General features: G+C 40.0%; 1 protein-coding gene across 2 annotated transcripts in view; it reads right to left on the reverse strand.

The window, feature by feature from the left end:
- TMEM39A (transmembrane protein 39A) overlaps positions 1-19,266 on the reverse strand; it is a 39,718-nt gene that overhangs the window by 19,789 nt on the left and 663 nt on the right. For both annotated transcript variants that reach the window (XM_003412980.4, XM_023551762.2), the window contains exons 2-5: positions 18,284-18,470; positions 8,785-9,007; positions 4,857-4,940; positions 328-482 (exon numbers count right to left, since the gene is read on the reverse strand). In XM_003412980.4, coding sequence (XP_003413028.1) covers positions 328-482; positions 4,857-4,940; positions 8,785-9,007; positions 18,284-18,396 — 575 coding nt within the window. In that variant the 5' untranslated portion in view covers positions 18,397-18,470. The remainder of the gene's footprint in view (positions 1-327; positions 483-4,856; positions 4,941-8,784; positions 9,008-18,283; positions 18,471-19,266) is intronic.

Here is a 19,266-nt window from a genome sequence, read left to right on the forward strand (position 1 = left end):
CAACTCACTCAATTTGGCAAAGAGAACTAATTAAAATGTTCTTCATTTGGAGGATGGCCACACATTCCAGTTTTCCAGAGGCAGTCCTAGTGTATGCCTATTGTCCCAGTATTCCATCCAGTTACCCTCAACTATATCAAAAGTATCCCAGTATAGAAAATAAATTATACCGTCACCCTATCCCCTGATTTTCCAACTTACTGAACTCTTGGCATGACCTAAATATTTTCTAAGAATTATTCTTAAGTTTATAAAATATTTATAGCTTACGAAATATTCCTTTGACAGTTTTCTTACTAACAAAATGATAAAAACTGAAGTACTCACGGGTAGCCAAGGAAAAGGAGATTGAGGACTGAATGGCTTCGGAAGAGATTGACAAGGGTCCAACAGAGCACCCATCCACACAGAGTGAGTAGCACCAAGCGAGCTGATATCAGAACCATGTAGTGAATCATAGATGCTGCACCCGCCTTAGTGGCCTGAAAGTTTGGAATCATCAAAAAAAAAAAACATTTTATAAATGATCTTATTCAAAAGCAATCTGGCTCAAGGACGCACAATGGAAACTAAACTGTGCCAAAAGAAAGACAGAGAAGAGGGAGGGAGGGAGGGAGGGAGGGAAGGAGGGAGGGAGGAAGGAGCCTCACTCCACCTACCCTCCTCACTCCTGAAGACTGAGACCTCCCCAGGCAGTTAACTGTCCCTACCTTGGACTCTCATAGTGCCCCACACAGAATTCCTTTAAGTTATGATTTGCCTAATCATTTGTTTACACTAGGGCTTCTCCAAGTATGGTCCAAGAACCACATTCATCAGAATCACCTGGACCGCTTACTGAATATGCAAATTCCTACTTCCCTCCTCATATATAGGGAATCAAAATTTTGAGTCAGGGAGCCTTTATTTTAACAACTCACAAGGCATTTTTTATGTACATAAAAAGGAGAGCCCAAAGAATCAAATGAATTTACCTGTCTTACTGATTTACTTGTCTTATTCCCCATTAGGCTCTAATGCCCTCAATAGCAGCAAAAATGTTTCTATTTTTTCTTTGAATCCTTAACCTTAACCTATTTGCTGAATTAATGTTTAATAAACTACTGAAGTTTCAAAAAATAATCAGATCTTCTTTGGCAGATCCCTATATAAATAATTCCTTTCACGAACATGGAAATAACGTAATCACCTCCAATTCTTTGTATCACAACTGTTCAAATATTCTTTAATCTCAAATCTTTAAAGCTGACTACATAGTAAGAAAAACACCTGTCTAAACATGAAGCTATCCAACAACATTTTCTTTCCAAATGAACTAAGAGGGAGAGAATGAGCAAAATGCAGAAGAAAACAGTGGATTCCTATGACCTCTGAAACAGCAACATCAGAACCCAGACAGAGGAAAACAATTATCATGGTCAACAGTACATGGAAGATGATAAGAATCTTTTAAGGCTCCCCTGTATATACCCATCCCTTTATACGTACATAAAAATTAGAAAGAAATATGCCAATAGTAATAGGATAGTGAGTAATTTTAATTTTCTGCTTTGGAAACCCTGGTAACATAGTGGTTAAGTGCTACAGCTTCTAACCAAAAGGTTGACAGTTCGAATCCTACAGCTTCTAACCAAAAGGTTGACAGTTCAAATCCATCAGGTGCTCCTTGGAAACTCTATGGGACCGTTCTACTCTGCCCTACAGGGTCACTATGAGTCGAAATCAACTCGACGGCAACGGGTTTTTTTTTTTTTTGTACGTCGGTGTTTTTCAAAATTCTTTTTTCAATAAAATGTACTATTCTATTTAGAAAAAGGTTTTTTAAAAGAGAGCTGCTTCAGGTTGGTGAAAGCGTAACTGAATTATTTTTGGTCTTGTGGAAGAAGTACAGAAGTAGAGTTGACCTGGAGGTGACTAAAGAGTTTACCTAGATAAAGAGGGATTCCTCTCTGAATAGTATTCAGCTTTCTGAATTAATTACCTCCAGCCTCTCCATAAAAAAGATTGATCTTTCTCAGGTAGAGATTCTTTCTGTGATATAAGCAAAAAAGGCAAACATTTTAATGAAAGGAAGGAAAAAAAGGAAGAAAGGATGATTTATGATGCATCCTTACCTATCTAAATTAGGTATTGTAGAAAGAATCTCTACACAGGTCTCATTTTAATTTTTGAGTACATAAGATATTCACATGGCTCAAAATACAAAACGTGTAACAGTGTTGGTAGTGAAAAGTTTCTCTCCTGCTGGTCCTGTCTCCCAGCTATCAACCAGGCAATCCATTATTAGTTAGTATGTTCTTCTAGAGATAATTTATTCATACAGAAGCAAATATACTTTGCTCCCTCCACCTTCCTTATTTTAAACACTGCGCCTTGCTTTTTTCACTTAATATCTTAGAGATCAATACATAAACTTTTTTCATGTTTTTAATGACTGTGTGCTATTCCATTATATATATACACACCATAATTATTTAAATAGTCCCTTACTGATGTACATTAAGGTACAGAATTAAGTCTGACTAAAAATCTGTTTAAATTTAGCTTAAGTATTCTGTTTTAAGTAAGAATGATGCTGTTGGTGTCGAGCCAATTCTGACATCCTAGGTGACAGAGTAGACTGCTTCACATGGTTTTCTTGACTGCAATCTTTTATAGAATCAAATCAACTAAGCCTTTTTCTGCAGTGCCGCTGGGTGGGTTTGAATTGCCAACCTTTAGGTAGTAGTTGTGATAGTTAAGATTATATGTCAACTTGGCTGGGCGATGATTCTCAGTGTTTTGGCAGTTGTATGATGTTGTGATCACTACCCTGTTGAAATCTGATACATGATCACCCTCGTGATGGAACCTGCTGAGTGGTACCGGCAGGGGCAGGGCCTGTGTTGGCTCATCCTTCAGCCTTCATCTCTCTGCCCTCCTCCAACTAGTTCCTCCCTCCTTGCCTTGCTGGGGCTTTTGCTTGTTCTGGACCCTGCAGCTGGCTCCTGTTCATCTGAACTCTGGTTCTTGGGACTTGAACTAGTAGTTTGACTACCGATCCTGAGATTTCTGGATCTTCACAGCCGGCTACAGCCCTGCTCTCCAGCCTGTTAACGTTGGGTTCTGCAGCCCCTGTGGCTAAGTGAATCAGGAGAACCCTCTTTCCTGACACACTGACTTGGAACATATAGCCTCTAAAAACCACATGAACCATTTCCTCGATATAAAAGAAATACTTCTCTCTCTCTCTGTATGTATATGTATACACTTTACTGGTTTTTGCTTCTCTAGAGAACCCAGCCTAAGACAGCAGTTGAGTGCAAACTGTTTGTGCCACTCAGGGACCTTCAGCAAGAATTACAGGCTTTTTTAGAAAACAGCAAATATACTCTCTAAGACCATGTAAAAGCTGCTAAACTGTCGTTAGGGCATTAGTAAAAGAAGGAGTGAGGCACTTCAAGTCAGAGCCCTTTCAATTCCAAGACAGAAACTCCAGCTATGAAGGGTTTTACACACTAACTCAACAAACTAAATTTGACATACACAAGTACCATTTCTAACTAACTGAAGGAATGAAACAAAATCATTCCACATCTGTTTAACAGATGCAAACAAGATGCCACTGAGTTCCTCTAATGAAAGAACAGTTTCTCAATATACCCAAAAGGAAGCATCTAAGCATCTACTTTCAGCACCTAAATAAAAACCTGAGAGAAAAGGGTACAGAAAGCCTTCCCCACTGTGAAAAACACAGAATTCTACCAATGTTTTTCAGTTAACTTCAAACTGCTTTCAGATCATGACTTAGTATCTCCAACTACTCTGTGCTCACAGAACTAAGCTTCCTGAAAATTACAGCTTACTAACACAAAGACATGCTCTGTACATTTTGGAAGAATAAGTGACACTCAAGTTATCTGTCATCATAAAACCTGTTGCTGTCAAATCGATTTCGACTCATAGGGATCCTACAGGACAGAGCAGAACTGCCCCAGAGTTTCCAAGGAGCAGCCGGCGGATCTGAAACGCAGATCTTTTGGTTAGCAGCTGAGTATTTAACCACTGTGCCCCAGGGCTCCATCTATCATTATAGTAACAATATTTATTTAAAATAAATATTTACTTATTTCACATTGAATTATAAGCCCCAAAGTTAAAATTACTAGCCACTTTAGCTAAGTTAACATTTTTTTTTGTTTCTGTTTTTATAATCATTTTAGTGTCCAAAATAATAAAATATGAAGAAAGCACATTTTCTGGGGTTTACAAATATACAAAAAATGATACCAATGGCCAACTCTATCAACAACTTTTAATTTAAAAAAAGATCATTTTAATGGTTCAATTCTTTTCCCCTGTCTTCTATACTTAGATCCTAATTTTCAATTAATCTTATGTAAATTTTGATGTTGCCTTGTAAAATTCCAAGTTTCAATAAACTCAAATAAATGTTCCTTAAAACCAAACTCCACAAATGGTATATAATAATTTCAAGTGGATATTACCTGAAACTGAATGTTTTAGATGCAACTGTATGTGTACAAACAATTCTTCATATTAACCATTACCTGAAATTCTCCCTATTTTTACTGTATTACCATTTAAAAGACTGTATTGAAGAACCTGGAAGCTGAAAATAAGCTTTTACCCAACAAATGAAATCTCGACAGTTCTCTTGAGTTATTTCACACTTGAATTTTAAATATATTGTAGGAACCCCTTTTAAAAAGTATTACCACAACTCATGTGGGAGTAAAAAAATTTACAATTGTATTCAAATTGTACTTGGACATTTCGCATGTTCAACCTGAACGCATTTCAGTAACTCGCGCTAGCGACAAGTGATAGGTAGGACGTAGAGAATGAATTACTACCTCTGAGATGAGGGCCCAGACAAGCCTCCTTGCAAGCATCACTGTGATGAATGCTGCCAGGTGATAATCGATGAGATGAAAGTTCTGTAAGAGAAACACAAATAACTGCATCAGAGAGAAATACGACGTGTACCCGGCTGGGACACTCCACGAACACAAGTTTACCCCCTAAAAGGTCTTTCTCAGACCACCTTACATTTACAGACCCTGGGAGCCTGAGAGACCTTGAGGATGGCCCATACCTGTTACTTCTCCCTTTATGACAAACTGCTTTACCTTTCTATAATACTATTTTTAACTATTTGGAAAGTATTCCTTTCCTTTTTTGAAAATCTACTGTATTAAAGATTACAGCTTTGGGTTAATAAGTGATGACCTGCGGGACTGTGGCAAGACTGACTCATCTAACCTGTCATATTCATAATGAGCGCCAAATGTAACGGAGCGGTTGGGCTTCCCAGTCTTAGGAAATCACTGTTGTCGATCTTCAGGCAAGCTTATGTTAATCTAACTGGGCATTTGCCAAACTAAACTCTCTACTGGCTGATACACTAATTACATCCTTAGTCTTTCTCACTAACTTGACTTAGAAATATGTCTTATATTTGACCTTTTCTTCTATAAAATGGTAGCATCACCTGGGTGCTGTCTATGGTCCCTTCTAGTTCTAACTGTATATACAACTGCGATGATAAAATGAAATGTCCTTGGCAGCAATATACCAGGAACCAACAAAATGGAGATGTACTTTCATTTTGATGATCAAAAGATCTGTAGTTGAGTTTCCCAAATTAACTCACTAAATAAATATTTAATAATTCTGGAGTCAGCAACTGTAGCAGCAGCTTCCTGATCACGGCACGAACACTGGCTCCCTATGCCTCAAGGTAACATTTATAGGTGACTTTTTAAAGGAAATGGTCAACTGGGAGAAGAGTTCTTTGAATAGCCTGAAAATTCAGCAAATGAGAAGTTTCCAGGGGGATGTCAAACAAAATGGAAATTTTATAGCGAACAAGCCAACACGTGCTTGTGGAGTAAAAACTAGATAAATACAGGAGTAAAGCATAGTGGGTCTGCCTGGATTTCAGTGCTCAATTTGCCACTGTGTGATCTCGAGTGAGTTTCATAATTCCTAGATTTCACACTCCTCATTTATAAAATGGGAGTCATACAGTAGTATCACCTGCTTTTATGGAAACCCTGGTGGCGTAGTGGTTAAGAGCTATAGCTACTAACCAAAAGGTCAGCAGTTCAAATCCACCAGGTGGTCCTTGGAAACCATATGGGGCAGTTCTACTCTGTTCTATAGGGTTGCTATGAGTCAGAATTGAATCAACAGCAATGGCCTTTTTTTTTTTTACAAAAAATAAGTGAGATAATACTTGTAAAGAACACAGTAAATATTTTACTAAGTGCTGGCCATTGTTAGTGTTAAGATAATAAGGTATGTACTTATAGCGCCATACAGCTGGGAGAAGCCTTAAAGATCATCTAATCCAACCTCTTCATTTTACAACATGATGGCCAAAGAAGCATGGAAGAAGTACAGTTACTCTACTCAATAATCTTATAATCCAGATAGGAAGAAAAACTATTAAAAAAAAAAAAAAAGGCATACAATTTGGCACTCAATCATTAAAATTCTTTAAATACAGAAAGTGAAGTTTTCTACTGATATTAAGTAGATAGATGGTCAATATGGAAAGGAAGTTCTTAATAGTAATTCCAGGAATAATCAAGTGACACAAAAATTTAAAATCTACCCTGAGACCAGAAGAACTAGATGGTGCCCAGTTGCCACTACTGATGGCTCTATTCAAGGTCACAAGAGATGGACCCTGATAAAATAGGAGAAAAACATGGACCAGAACCTCAAATTCCTAAATATCCTAAATACACACACACACGAAAACCAGACCATCTGGACTGGTTGAGACTGCAGGACTCCCCGAAACTACTGCCTTGAGATACTCTTCAAACCTTGAAGGAAACTAAACCCCGAGATCATCTTGTAGCTAAGTAACAAATTGGCTCAAAAAATAATAATGTCACCAGTAAGTACTGTGCTCCTTAAAAAAAAAAAAAAAAAATCACCTATATGGGACCAAACAGTCAACATTTACTTTAAAACAAAGATGAGAATATAAGGTGGCAGGGAAACTAGATCAGTGAAAACAGAACAAGCAGAATGGAAATAACGATAATGTTCACGCATTGTGAAGAATGTCACCAAACAACCTGTGGAGAGATTGTTGAATGGGAACCTGAACTGCTGTGTAAACCTTCATCAAAAACAAATTAATGTATTTAAAAGAAATTTTTTAATTTCCTTCCCACAGCATCTTGAGGATTTTGGTCTACATTCCCCTTCTGTGTTCACCAGGTCAAGGAGACTTCCCAATTTTTTATAAGTCCCAGACACATACATAAACTACCCAGGACAACAGTCTTTTTTCTCCTAGAGCACATTTCTATCACCAACCAGATATGCCATCGCCAGCTGGATGCCTGTCAAGTCGCTGACTAGCCTTACCTGTTATTTCACAGACCCATCTATGGAGTACCTTCTCTCCATCAAGATTATCGCTGGCTTCCTAAATAATCGGAAAGCATGGAAGATGCCTACAGCATAATTTTATGTACTACAGTGGAGACAGCTAGCTCCTGATTTTTTTTTCTTTTTTGTAACAGAAACCCTGTTTTAATCAGGGTAACAATACACTCAGCTAAAGGACTACATTTTCCTGCCTTCCTTGCAGGTGGGTGTGGTCATGGGGCTAATTTCTGGCCATTGAGGTGTTGCATGGGACTTTCAGGAAGGCTTCATACACAGAGCTGACTCAGATGAAATGAGTGCTCTTTGTATCCTTCCCCCTTCTTCTTTCCTGCTCTCTGGAACTCTGACATGATGACTAGTCCTTGAGCAGCCATTTTGGTCCATGAGAGAGTCATGAAAAATGGAAATTACACAGTGGGATGGTGAGTAATGAACAGAGGAAGCCTAAATCCCTAATGGAATGCCAGCATATAGCCCAGGACTGTCTACCTCCAGACTCGTTTTATATGAGAAATACACTTTTCTATTTAAGACACCATTACATTTATCTACAGATAACAGAAAATCTAATCCTGACTGACATTAACAAAATCACCTCTCAATTTAGAAAATGGCATGATGTATCAGCTGGAACAAACTGAATTCATTCCTCCCTTGGGGCCAAGACTGCCAACCCTTCACCGAAGTCCGTATTCTCCTCCTCATGAGCACTCAGCTTAACCAGACTCCCCTGCAGTTAGGAGTGGACATGTATGGAAGCGATGAGAGCCTGGCCCTTAAAAAAACTCTCTTTTACAGTCCTCCATGCTCTTTCCCTTTTCTGACAGAGATGGACCTCAGCCACCTTGAAAGCCACAACATGTTAGAAAATGACAGAGTCTCCATCAGCCTGGGTCCCTGACTGACCTCATGGAAAAATGCTACTCCTGCCAACAGGACAATTGCCTCAGATTGTTATGTGTTTAAAGCATTATACAATTTTGGGCTTATTTGTTACAGAAGCTGCCATTATCCTAAGAAAACCAGTATGAGGGTAGAATTGCTGGAATTTAATCATATTGGCTTTTTACACTTTCAACAGATTTAACATGGTGTTCAGAAAACTAAATATCAAATCCCTTCTGTGATATTATTATAATAGATGACTTAAATGTTTTCTGCATTTTCACTGATTATTTTTACTTCCTTTGGTTATTGCCCAAAGCCAGATATGTATTCTTTAACAAACTTATCATGACATCATATCTCTGAAAGTAAGCTACGGTTTAGTAGGAAAACATTCTACCTCAAATAATTTCTACACACAGGCTTTCCAACCAGTTTCTTGGTTAAGTTACATGAAGAATGTAAAGACCTACTGGAACTTACCAGCGAAGTACAGGAAGCAGGATGGTTGTAAGGATACCACCACACCGTTTTATAGATGTTGATATACTGAATGAACAGGGCGACCAGCAGGTAGATGAAGAAGAGAAATTCAAAGAGCAGGCTCCCATCCACAGGCAAGTCAGGAATTTGGCAATGACGAACAGGACCTGGGGTGATTAAGGCTGTGATAGGTGGGACCGCAAGGCCAATAGCACTACCATTCCTGAAAGAGAAAACTACGGTTAACTCAAATGATGATGCCCTTCGGTATTCCAGAGCATAAAGGGCTCTGCTTCCTCTTCCACCTACCCCTTAACTGCCAGCCGTCCCTAAGCCTCCACTCTAGGATTCCCTTCTCTTCTTCCACTATACATTCTCTCAGTGATCGAATATGTGGCTGTGGCTTCCATTATCTCCTACACGCTGAAGACTATAATTTCTCTCCATATTGCTCACTGCTAAGTTTTAGACCCATGTTGTTCAACTGCCTACTGGACACCCCCGTGTTCTTCCTCCTATAGTCCTGACCCTAGTTCATGGCCACCCTGTTAGCTGCCCAAATCAGAAACCTGGGAGTCATACTTCAACTTCCTCCTGCCTCTCCATATCCAATAAATCTTATAGAGTCTACTTTTTAAAACTTTCTCCAAACTGTACCTGCCCCTGTAAATCAGGGCTTCAAAGTGGCTCTTCCCAGTTCAGTCATGGCCAAGGAAGCGAAACCGGGACAGACACTAATTTTAAAATTGCAGTGAACCAGGACAACAACCAGAATGGGAAAAATTACAGGTCTAAGCCATACGTGTTGCATAGCAACCAAACATCTTGCCCATTGGATTTTGAGAAGGGTCAGAAACAATACCGCCCTGCTCAAAGCTGGCGGCCGACCACACCCCTCTGAAAGCATTCCTCTCCAGTCCTGCGAATAACCCAATCTCATGCATCAGGCTCCTGAAAGGGCTTACCATGTCTCCTCTGAGTCTCCCACTCCAGGGCTTCAACCTGTAATATTCTGCGTTCTAGTTTTCATTCCGGATCGCTCAATGGCAAAAATTTGGGTCTATTCTGGATTGGCTTCATCAGTCATGACCGAACCAGTTCAAATCAGTTTGAAGCCCTGCTGTAAATTCATTGCCTTGGTTCAAGCATTTGTCATTTTCACCTAAATTACTGCAGCAAGCCCCCTAAATTACTGCAGCAAGCCCCCTAAATTCGACCATTTTCACCAAATCCTCCAACCTGCCTTCAGTGATTTTTCTAAAACATGTATCTATAGTGTTACTCGTCTGCCTAAAGCCTTTTAACGGTTCTCTACTGCCAACAGAATAATACCCGGGTTGTTTAGTATGTCCTGTAAGGCCCTCTGCTTAACGGACTAGGCTCCTCTCTTATCATGCCTCCACATACGCCCTATACAACACCCATGCTATTCACTGTCTATGAATAGACATGCCACCTATATACATATATCTGCGTGCATGTGTGTGCGTGCACACGCACTATTCCCTTTGGAGCCCTGGTGGTGCAGTGGTTAAGAGCTCAGCTGCTAACCAAAAGGGTGGCAGTTCAAATCCACTAGCCGCTCCTTGGGAACACTATGGGGCAGCTCTACTCTGTACTACAGGGTCACTGTAAGTCAGAACCGACTTGATGGCACCTAACGACAATTCCCTTTACCTGTAATACTCCCCCAACCACCTTCCTTAACTCCTCAGATACACATTTACTGACAAAATCCTTCAAGATTTTTAAGATGCTTAAGCATATCCTCTGCAAAGCTTTCTCTCACTCAATTAAAATTAATTTTTTCTTGGTGCCACTATTATATCTAAGCTATGTCCTTATTACCACACTTTTCAAACTGTTATATAATTTTTTATATACAACTACGTCTCATCCGCCAGAAACTCTGGTGGTGTAGTGATTAAGTGCTACGGCTGCTAACCAAAAGGTCAGCAGTTCAAATTCACCCGGCACTCCTTAGAAACTCTATGGGGCAGTTCTACTCTATCCTACAGGGTCACTATAAGCCGGAAGTGACTCAATGGCAATGGATATGTCTTGTTCACCATATCATAATCTTAAAGACAGGGTTTGCACTTATCCTAGTTCACTATAAATATATACCTTTAGGTTGAGAACGCAGCAGACCAATATAGGTGAAGAGAGAGATCTCTTAAAACACAATGATATAAAGATTTTATTCCCTATCTTACTATTCTTTCTTCTAAGCTCTTTTATAGGTCAGAAGAGCTGGGCTATCTAAAACGAAAAGCTAAGAGTAGGGAATAAAATTTCCCATTGTTGCATGCCTGGGAATAGCTACAGAGATTTAAGGGCCAACTATTGTTTACAAAACAAGGTACAGAGATGTGGTTTGGGTACTTCCAAGAAGATTCTAGAGAAGGAACAATGTTAGTATTATCATTCTACTCTAAAAGTTCCAAATACAGAATCCTAGCATTAAAAAAAAAAAGCATTAGTGTGTGACATTTACAGTACTTTAAGTGACTCACAGGAATATGAGTTCTGCTCATTCTGAACAGCAAAGAACAGCACTGCAGAAACTCAGAAAAGCTCAAAGGGAATGGATGAGCAAAAAAAAAAAAAAAAAAAAATGAAAGCTTCTTCCTCTCATCCCAGAGTATACTCCAGTAAAACAAGCCTACTACCAAGTAGTAGGCTGTGATTTACCAGGAGGTCTCGGAAGCATACATGCTCAGTAATAAACCATCGTTAACACCCCATAGTCATCTGATTTGTTGTGGGCAGTGGGCCACAGCACTGAACCACTCTAGAAAGCATCATTCACATAGAATACAACACAAAAGGTACTCCCTGGAGTTGTACAAGTTGGTGGATTTGAATGGAAGGGATTAATGCTAGCAGTCAACCTATTCCCTCATTCTTAACCATAAGATGTTGTCATGGATTGAATTTTGTCCCCCAAAAATATGTGTCAACTTGGTTAGGCCATGGTTCCCAGAATTGTGTGGTTGTCCTCCATTCTGTAATTTTCCTACGTGTTATAAATCATAATCTCTGCCTGTGGTTAAGGAGGATTAGGGTGGAAGGTAACACCCTTGCTCGGTCATATCTGATCCATTGTAAGGGGAGTTTCTCTGGGTGTGGCCTGCACCATCTTTTATCTTACAAGAGATAAAAGGAAAGGGAAGCAAGCAGAGAGTTAGGGACCTCATACCAAGAAAGTAGCACTGGGAGCAGAGCACCTCCTTTGGACCCAGGGTTCCTGCATGGAGAAGCTCCTAGTCCAGGGGAGAATTGATGACAAGGACCTTCCTCCAGAGCCAAAAGAGAAAGAAAGCCTTCCCCTGGAGCTGACACCCTGGATTTGGACTTCTAGCCTACTAGACGGTGAGAAAATAAGTCTCTCTTTTTTAAAGCCATCTACCTGTGATATTTGTTATAGCAGCACTAGATGACTAAGACAGATGTGGAAATTAAAATTCTCATGAGAAGTTACAAATTTAGAAGCCCCTATTCAAGAACAAATGAAAAATTCTTCTTCCCCTTCAGTCAAAAATACATTAAGGGGGAAAAGCTTGCTAAGCTATGTGTTATGATTTAAGGGTTAAAAGGGGTTCTTAAAAAAATTTTCCCAAATAAAGCAGACTAATGTGCTTCTGCTCCAAAAGACCTCTTCAAAGTGTTAAAAAGCGAAGATGTCACTTTGACGACTAAGGTGCACCTGACCTAGGCCATGGTATTTTCAATCGCCCCATATGCATATAAAAACTGGATAATAAATAAGGAAGACTGAAGAATTGATGCCTTTATATTTTGGTGTTGGCAAAGAATACTGAACATACCATGGACTGCTAAAAGAATGAACAAACCTGTTTTGGAAGAAGTACAGCCAGAACGCTCCTTAGAAGCAAGGATGCTTCATCCCCCATACTTTGGACATGTCACCGGGAGGGACCAGTCCCTGGAGGACATCATGCTTGGGAAAGGAGAGGGTCAGAGAAAAAGAAAAAGACCCTCAATGAGATGGACTGACACAGTGGCTGCAACAACGGGCTCAAGCACAGCAAGTGCGAGGATGGCGCAGGACCAGGCAGTGTCTTGTTCTTTTGTGCACAGGGTCGCTAGGAGTTGGAAACGACAGGAAAGCACCTGACAACAACAACAACGTGCTTCTGCCATTAACAAAGTCAATGTAATGTTGTGCTTTAAGCAACAGATTCAAAATGAAGACACAACACATCTATGCTTGTGATACTCTATACAGTTTTGGGTGTTAAACTTCAAGTCAGAAGACAGAGGCCGAATAAAATGATCCACGGCATTAGTCAGAAAAAGGAATCTATGAGAAAAGAGAATCTATTTCTATATAAATAAAATCTATGCGATTAAGTCTTCTCCATCTAATCTATAAAGTTGAGAGCTTAAGAAGAGATATGACCAAATCTCCTAAAACCAAGAAAACTATGTTGTCATTGGGGGCCATCGAGTTGGCCCCTGACATATAGTGACCCCATGCACAATGAAGAAAATGCTGCCCGCTCCTGCGCCAGCCCCGTAACTGGCTGTGGACTGGACCACTATGATTTGTAGGATTTTCACTGGCTGTATTTTGGAAGTAGATTGCCAGGCCTTTCTTTCTAGTCTTAGTCTGGAAGCTCCACGGAAACCTGTTCAGCATCACAGCAACACACAGGCCCCCAGTGACAGCGGGTGGTGGCGGTGTGTGAGGCGCAACAGCTGGGAGCTGAACTGGGGTCTCTCCAATGGAAGGCAAGAATTCTACTACTGAACCACCACCGCCCTCCAGAAAACAACAGCAAAATTAAACAGACGTGGTCAATACTTCTCAGAAATTGAGTACCAGAGATAAATCTAGAAAAAAAGAAGTATTATTTCTCTAGCAAAATATAAAGAGATTCAAGAAAAGCAAAGTGACACAATGTTTGAGATACAATATGGGATAGTTCTAGCCCCAGATATTCTACTAACCAGCTGTGGTCTTTGAGAAAATAACTTTGTATCTCTGAGCCTCTGTTTCTTCATCTATAATTCAAGGGATTGGAATAGACTCTATTTAAAGAGCTTGTCATGGACTGAACTGTGTCCCCCAAAAGTATCTGTCAACTTGGCTAGACCATGATTTCCAGTATTGTGTGACCGTCCACTATTTTGTCATCTGATGCGATTTTCCTGTGTGTTGTAATGGGATTAACGGCAGTTATGTTAATGAGGTAGGACTCAATCTACAAAATTAGGTTGTATCTTAAATCAAATCTCTTTTGAGATATAAAAGAGAGAAGCGAGTAGACAGACCGGGGGATCTTACACCACCAAGAAACAGGAGCCAGGAGTGGAGTGAACATGTTCTTTGGACCTGGGGGCCCCATACTGAAAAGCTCCTAGATCAGGGCAAGAGTGATGACAAGGACCTTTCCCCAGAGCTGACAGACAGAGAAAGCCTTCCCCTGGAGCTGCTACCCTCCATTTGGACTTCTAGCTTCCTAGGCTATAAGAGAATGAATTTCTCCTTGTTAAAACCATCCACTTGTAGTATTTTTGTTATAGTAGCACTAGAGAACTAAGAACTCTTCTCAATGTGCACTCTGAATATTCTCTTTCAAACTGTACTGGGGGTTCCCAAGGTGACACCCAGATTTTGTGGTTCGTTAAGAGGACTCCCAGGACTCAGCATATAGCTGTGCTCATGGCTAAGTTTTACTACAGCATAAAGGATACAAATCAAAACCAGTAGAGGGCAAAGTCTGGAGGAAACCAGGGACAAGCTTCCAAAAGCCCTCTCTCAATGGAGTCACACAGGAAGCACTTAGCTCCTCCAGCAATGAGTTATGAAGACATATGTGAAATGTTGTCTACCAGAGAAGCTCATTAGAGACTCAGCACCCAAGGATTTACTGGGCGTTGGTCACAGAGGCACCTTCTGCCTAGCAGGTGCCAGAATTCATGACTCCTAAAAGAAAATGTGTTCAGCATAAACCACACTGTAAGCACTGTAGGCACAGCAAGCCATTCTTATCAGTTAGGAAAAGTTTTATAATAGCATAAGGAACTGTTTACCAGTCAAGTTCCCAGACACCAGCCTTGCAAGTAGGCCTTTCTAAGGACATCCATCTCAGGCCTGCTATGTTAACTTTTTTTTGCACGCAAACTTTTAATGAGCCCTGGTGGCACAGTGGTTAAGAGCTCAGCTGCTAACCAAAAGGTCAGCAGTTAGAAGCCACCAGCTGCTCCTTGGAAACCGTATGGGGCAGTGCTACTCTGTCCTACAGGGTTGCTATGAGTTGGAATCAACTGAACGGCAACAAGTTTGGGTTTTTTTTTTTTTTTTTAATGGACCCACCAAGCAGCAGAATTTAGGGAGACAAAGCAGCAGAATTTAGGGAGACAAATGGATAAAACAAGAAAAATTCAAAGGGATAAAGAAGGATCAGAAGGGACCGAGAAAGCAGAGGTCATCAGGACGTATTCAGATCACGTTATTAACGAAGTATATATAAGGACAAAACAAAATCATTCTTAGTCCTTCTCAAAAAAGATTCTCCCTTCCACTAAAAACTCTCTAGGAAACTCAGAAATACACAGTATATCCTTCTTCTTTGGAAGGACAATCTAAACACACTGTCCTGAGAATAGATTCCTGCACCCCACAGGTGGGAAGCAGGACAACAATCTATGGCTTTCAATCTTGACTGTCTCGCCAAACTAGCTCTCTGACAGTCTCCAGTTTAACTTCACCAATTAGGCCATAAGCACCTGCCAAAAGGGGAAAATGCTGCCTTTCCAGTTGACCTATGTCTTGTAGAATCAAATATGTCATCCAAAATCACACCATCCTTAAGCAATTACCTCTTTCTCTCTTCAGTACTCTACAGACACTCCAGAAATGAGTTCTCCTCATCTGGACACTGTCTTTCTTTCTATACACCCTTCCTAAAGCTATATTCTAGGCCACAGCTACTGGTTTTATCCACATTTTTTTATTTCCCTTCCCCAGGTCCTATATAACTTAAAGAACCTATCCCAGCTACCTCCTTCCTATGAGGAAACAAATATAGAACCTTCTTTCAAAATAACCTAAATAAAAATATCACCAAATTATCACTCAATAATAGTTTTCATGACTTTTCAAACTGTGAACACCTATGATCTTTCACTTTATTCTGATCTGTTGAAAAACTGCTAAAGAAATATGTGTTAAAAGAGGAGAGAGTGGCAAACAGTAGATCAAGGCAACTAGGGTTGGAACCTTGAAAGCCAGGATTGAAGAGATACAACGAAGGCAGAGAGAAGAAATCAGAACCACAGTCAAGCCCAGTTAAGAGCAAGTATTTTCCAGATGTTCCTAGTTCTTCCCAATATTCTACCTTCAGACTCCAAATGCAAGCAGAACCATCTAGGAATGTGGTTTTCAAGTTCTTTTTTTAAGTAGCAGAACACTTCATTTTCCCTCCCCCCAAATCATATTTTACCTGGTACCCTGATATTTAAAACACACAGGACAAGGAGTTAGTCTGATAAAGAGAGGACTGGGAAACCTAAAGCCTCACTACTTGGCCTGTCCAACCCCTTCTCCCTTCTAAGCCCTCCTACAGTAGCCCCTGAGACACAGAGAAGGTATTCCACGCTACAGTTTGAGAAAGTAATTATCTAGGGGACTCCTCGAAGCCAAAGTAGGAGAGGATGAACAAAGCACCTCTGGAGTTAACACAGATTCAGAGCCAGAATGTTCTAGTTAGCTAGAATCCTAGCGAGGCACAGGTACGATTTTCTATACCAAGTTAAAAGTACTGAATCACGAAGTTGATGCAAAACCAAACCCGCTGCCATCAAGTCAATTCTGACTCACAGCAACCCTATAGGACAGAGTGCAACTGCCCCCCAACAGGATTTCCAAGAAGCAGATGGTGGATTCGAACTGCTGACCTTCTGGTTAGCAGCTGAGCTCTTAACCGCTGCACCACCAGGGATCCGAGTCAGTATATATTAGTAAAATCAAGGCACATATTCAAATAGCAAACATCTTTTACTCAATACCTAGGTTAGACATACCTTTCTTCAAAACATTTTCATATATTCTCATTCTTTTTACTTTATTTTTTTAATATAAACTAATACATTATTTGTAGAAATTCTTGAAAAATTTTTAAAAAGTGACAGCAACTTACTATTCATTTATTTTCAACACTCTGCTATGAAGCAGACAGTATCACTGTTTCTAAAATCAGGAAATCCAAAGAAAAGCAGAAGAGTAGAAAATCATACCCCGGGATAAACTGTAACTATTCTGTATACATACATAAACATAAAATTTGGATTGAAAATTAGTATAATGAGAGTCAGAGTCTGGAAAACCCCATTAAACTGGTATTTCAGGGACAGACCCACTGAAATGATGAGATCAGAACTGATTTTGAAGACTGGGTAGGATGTGGGTTAGAAAGTCAGAAAGAAAGTGGGACAGCAAGCCAGAAAGAGAGAAATGCACAAATAGCATCGGGAGGGCCTGAAAAGCAAAAGGTGACAATTTGGGAATAATATAACACAGGAGTGGTAGTGACTGCTAGTTTTGACATTTAAAATCAAGGCAAGAGAAAAACTTTACTCAAGGAGAAAGCAGAAGCCAGCTGGCAAAAATTATCTTGGCCAAACACTTAAGTGAAAACATCTTTTTTCAGGGCTACATGATCAAATCTTCTGATAAAGTGAGTTATCCTGAATAAAATTAGAAATGATGCATTCTAACTCTTGAAAATTAGGAGCAACAGAGACAAATTTCCACTGAAAAGGTCAAATTCTTTATTTTTATCCAATATGACACAAATCCTAAAATGTTTAGGCTACAGCTGACAGTTTATTAATTTCAAACAATATTTTGAATAAAATAATTTTTAAACCCTTGATGGAATCTGACTTACAATTTTAGAACCGCATGTTAACTGTCAGTTTTAATTTGCCCTACTCCCCCACCCCAAACGCCAATAAGTACTTAAGCCCTCGCATTTCCCTTGCACTTTATGTCGCCCGTCTTCTAACAGCCAAAATGGCAATGACTAGAATTTGGATAAGGAGCCCTGGTGGCGCAGTGGTTGAACGTTTGGCCACTAACTGAAAGGTCAGTGGTTCAAAACCACCAGCCACTCCTCGAGAAGAATATGGCAGTCTGCTCCCATAGAGATGATAGCCTTGGAAGCCCTACAGGGCAGTTACACTCTGTCCTATAGGGTCGCTATGAGTTGGAATGGGTTAGAATTTGGATTATCAGCCTTCTAGTCAAGAATTGGACTGCTTTCACTCTGTGGGCCCCATATCACATCCTTCTACTTCCCAACTATTCTGAAACACTGAGCTCTTAGTCTTCAAGGGCAGAACTTATATTTCAATGCCAAGAATAAATCTTGATAAGCAAATAATTTGAAAAACATGATGACTTTCTATGTTAATCTTACTGACCAAAAGATATGACAAATTACGCACAGCCTTATTTCTTCTTTACCTATTTCTCAGGCCTGTTCCATTGCCGCAGCCCCCACCAACCAAAGTCTGCAAAGAAGGTAAAGCTGAACGGCTTAGCTGCTGCCGACTAGGGCCCCTCCTTCCACCGGGCATGTCCGGGAACCAGTCTGCTTCCAGTGCCACCTGTAGTTGCAACCCAGGTTAATGGCTGTCAACCTGTTTCAACTCTGAACAAAAACAAATAAATTAATGTCAGTTTACTATTTTTAAATGCACAGTTAACAAAATAACCAGAGAAACAAAGAACTGGCCTTGGAAAACCAGATTTTCAAACAGCTGTTCTCTCAGTGTTTATCACACATTTTATTCTAATGAAAGGACTACTGAGACTCTAGCGGATCAGAAGCCTGGGTTCTCATCCAAGCTCTGTTCAGCATCATGAAAGTCACAATCTGTGTCTTTTATCAGTTGACTTGTATCCCGTAAAATGTATCATTCACAATCAGATGGAAGTGTGTAAGAAACACCACAATGCATGTATTTTCAATTAAAGTGTAATATTTCATAGTAAAGCCACTTTAAATACAGAAAAACCAGCAAAATGTTAGGTTTCATGACCAAAGGATGTGCCACATATTGTCTCACCTTAACTGAGTCGCTTAACCTCTGAGTTTGTTTCTTCACCAGGAGAAAAAAAAATAGAAGTGTCCCTGTCCTGCAGAGGTTCTTGTAAAAATACACCACTAGGCCCTTTAACTCTTTAAAGTGAAACTGTCCAAGTGCTATATCCATATGTTAGGGTGAAAATAGTGAAAGGAACGCAAACGGATGCACATCCCCAAAAAACTGAAGTAAAATTACTTAGAAATCAATGAAGCTGCAAGACGAAAAGGCAAACAACAAATACAGACCCTCACTGAAAAACAACTGCGGGTTTTCTGAAAACATGGCAAAATCACGGTTCCGCCAATATGGATACCCAATCCGTTTTCCTAAACAACGCAACCACACTTAAGAATGACA

Source organism: Loxodonta africana, chromosome 1, assembly GCF_030014295.1.
Source record: "Loxodonta africana isolate mLoxAfr1 chromosome 1, mLoxAfr1.hap2, whole genome shotgun sequence".
Lineage (NCBI taxonomy): Eukaryota > Metazoa > Chordata > Mammalia > Proboscidea > Elephantidae > Loxodonta > Loxodonta africana.